At 55.5% G+C, this 2507-nt stretch overlaps 1 protein-coding gene across 2 annotated transcripts; it reads left to right on the top strand.

Moving 5' to 3' along the window:
* The first annotated feature begins 538 nt into the window (after nt 1-538).
* On the top strand, nt 539-2104 carry LOC103777014 (myosin regulatory light chain 2, smooth muscle minor isoform). Of its 2 annotated transcripts, XM_008944547.1 has the most exons (3): nt 539-739; nt 1015-1176; nt 1886-2104. In XM_008944547.1, exons 1-3 carry the CDS (start codon nt 556-558, stop codon nt 2056-2058), a joined length of 519 nt encoding a protein of 172 aa, XP_008942795.1. In that variant the 5' UTR covers nt 539-555; the 3' UTR covers nt 2059-2104. The 2 variants fall into 2 exon arrangements, with proteins under 2 accessions (XP_008942795.1, XP_008942797.1); XM_008944549.1 differs by lacking the exon at nt 1015-1176 and having other exon boundaries at nt 556-739; nt 1886-2058.
* The last annotated feature ends 403 nt before the right edge of the window (nt 2105-2507 follow it).

The raw sequence follows: 2507 nt of genomic DNA, 5'->3' as shown, positions 1-2507 counted from the left end.
AGGGCTGGGGACTCCCCCACCTCCCTGGGCAGCCTGGGCCAGTGCCTCACCACTGTCAGGAGAGAAATTCTTCCCGATATCCAATCCAGACCTCCCCTGGCACAACTTCAGCCCATTGCCTCTCGTCCTATTGCTGGTTACTCGAGAGAACAGACCAAGCCCCACCTCGCTCCAGCCTCTTTGCAGGGGGTGGTAGAGACTGAGAAAGTCTCCCCTGAGCCTTCTGATGGTGGAAGATGTGGGCAGAGTGGTGACTCTGCCAGATCAGTGCTGTGTGAGTTCCATCCTGAGACCCTGGGTGTGGGTTGGTGTGTAGCCTGCTGCTGGCCTGCAGCACAGGTCCCTGCGTGCTGACAGGCACCACGCACGACAGCAGGGGATGTCTGGGTGAGAGGAGATGGAGCAGGGAAGAGAAAACAAAAGTGTACTTCAGGGTTTTTGCTTATAACACAGAACTTAATATTCTGTGTCCATCTCTCTCCCAGGGACTTGTAGTCAGCTGTAACAAGGCTCGACCTCGGCTGTGTTTCTGTTTCCCCAGAACCAGCAGCCAACATGTCCAGCAAACGGGCCAAGACGAAGACCACCAAGAAGCGCCCCCAGCGCGCCACCTCCAACGTCTTCGCCATGTTCGACCAGTCCCAGATCCAGGAGTTCAAGGAGGCCTTCAACATGATCGACCAGAACAGGGACGGCTTCATCGACAAGGAGGACCTGCACGACATGCTGGCCTCCCTGGGTACGCCCCGAGGGCTGGCAGGGGCGAGGGGACAGGGGGGACACGTCACCCCTGGGGAGGTCCCCACATGAGGACAATGGGCCGCTGGAATCCTCCCCCCGGGGCAGTGGTGGAGTCCCCAGCACTGCACACTTCAAGGTCTGGCTGGGCAGGGAGCTGGGCCAGCTTGTCTAGAGCAGGCTTGGGCCAAGCAAGGCTGGAGCAGGTGATCCCCGAGGTCCCTCCCACGCTGCTGTGGTGTGACTGTGACCCAGGTACAATCCCTCTCTCTGCAGGGAAGAATCCAACGGACGAGTACCTGGATGCCATGATGAACGAGGCCCCGGGCCCCATCAACTTCACCATGTTCCTCACCATGTTTGGGGAGAAGCTGAACGGCACCGACCCCGAAGACGTCATCAGGAACGCGTTCGCCTGCTTCGATGAGGAGGCCACAGGTAGGGGCTGAGGCACCAGTGGGGACACGTGGCTGCTGCCCAGTGCTGGGCCAGGCAGGGCTGGTGTTTGCAGAAGTGGTGATGAATTTTCCAACCAAAAATTCATGGTTTCTGCAAACTACAAGTCATGCCTGTATCCTCATCTGCTGAAACTGCAGTATCAAACCCCATAAAACTTTTGGCCCTTTAATTCTATTGTTCAAGACAGGAGAGTGAAAAATATATTGATTGGGAGCCAGGGTTTTAAATTTTTCCTAATGAGAAATTCAGCTTTGGGGTAACTTTTATGTGGGGAATCCTGATCTTTGGAGCTGGTGTGATTTTAAGGGATTGTTCTCTGTCAACATCTTGTGTCCACCCTCCCTGTGTTAAGCTGCACTTAAAGGAGAAGAAAATGCAAAAAACCCAACCTAGTGTGACTCTGGAGAGCACTGACAGGAGGAACCATGGCTGCTCCTTTAATAAACCAGACCCCAAACCTGCTCTGTGCAACCAGGGTAATAAACCTGAGTGTGGGCACTGGTTCAAGATGATTTAAAGTCCTGGAAGAATTTCCAGCTTCCCTGCGAGCACTGGTGGTCAGGTCCCATCAGGGTTTGCTCGGTGGTTTTGGTGAGGGAGGTCAGACAGGCTGTGGGTGTCTGTGAGTGGGGCCGGGGGCTCTCCGCCCCGAGCGCCGCGTGCTGAGGGGCTGCGGGCTGCCTTGCAGGGTTCATCCAGGAGGACTACCTGAGGGAGCTGCTGACCACCATGGGGGACAGGTTCACGGACGAGGAGGTGGACGAGCTCTACAGGGAGGCGCCCATCGACAAGAAGGGGAATTTCAACTACATCGAGTTCACGCGCATCCTGAAGCACGGCGCCAAGGACAAGGACGACTGAGGGGCCCTCCCGGCGCCCGCAGAGCGTCTCTGCCTCGCTCCCTCCTGGGGGTTCCTTCCTGGTAGAACTTGTTGCATGCCTTTAGCTTTACAGCTCTCGCCTTTCGCAATGTATTTATCTATTCCAGGCCATTTTAGGCACCTTTGCACCTCTGTAATCAGACTGGAAGCGGGGAAAATATTGTGAGGAAAAAGGATACGGGGACAAAGATCCGTGGACTTGACGGTCCAGGAAAATAATCTCAATGTTTCTGGGTTAGCTGGATTTTTACATTTTTGTAATAAATGGCATTTTGAAATAAAGATTGCTCTATGGCTGAAGCACCTTGGGTTCCTGGGTGAAGGAATCCTGTCGGGGAACACGCCCCCCACCCTGCCTGGGGCCAGCAGCCGGGCAGGAGCTGCTGGGGCCAGGCTGTTGGGACTCACTCAGGCAGGTATCAATGCCCA

Source organism: Merops nubicus, unplaced genomic scaffold, assembly GCF_000691845.1.
Source record: "Merops nubicus isolate BGI_N331 unplaced genomic scaffold, ASM69184v1 scaffold38247, whole genome shotgun sequence".
Taxonomy (NCBI): domain Eukaryota; kingdom Metazoa; phylum Chordata; class Aves; order Coraciiformes; family Meropidae; genus Merops; species Merops nubicus.
The sequence above is the reverse complement of the archived record's forward strand: the minus strand, read 5'-3'. Positions and strand labels throughout refer to the sequence as shown.

Coding starts and splice junctions, on each gene's coding strand:
- LOC103777014 (XM_008944547.1), top strand. CDS start 556: ATGTCCAGCAAACGGGCCAAGACGAAGACCACCAAGAAGCGCCCCCAG. Junction 740..1,014: donor CGACATGCTGGCCTCCCTGG/GTACGCCCCGAG, acceptor CTCTCTCTGCAG/GGAAGAATCCAACGGACGAG. Junction 1,177..1,885: donor CTTCGATGAGGAGGCCACAG/GTAGGGGCTGAG, acceptor GCTGCCTTGCAG/GGTTCATCCAGGAGGACTAC.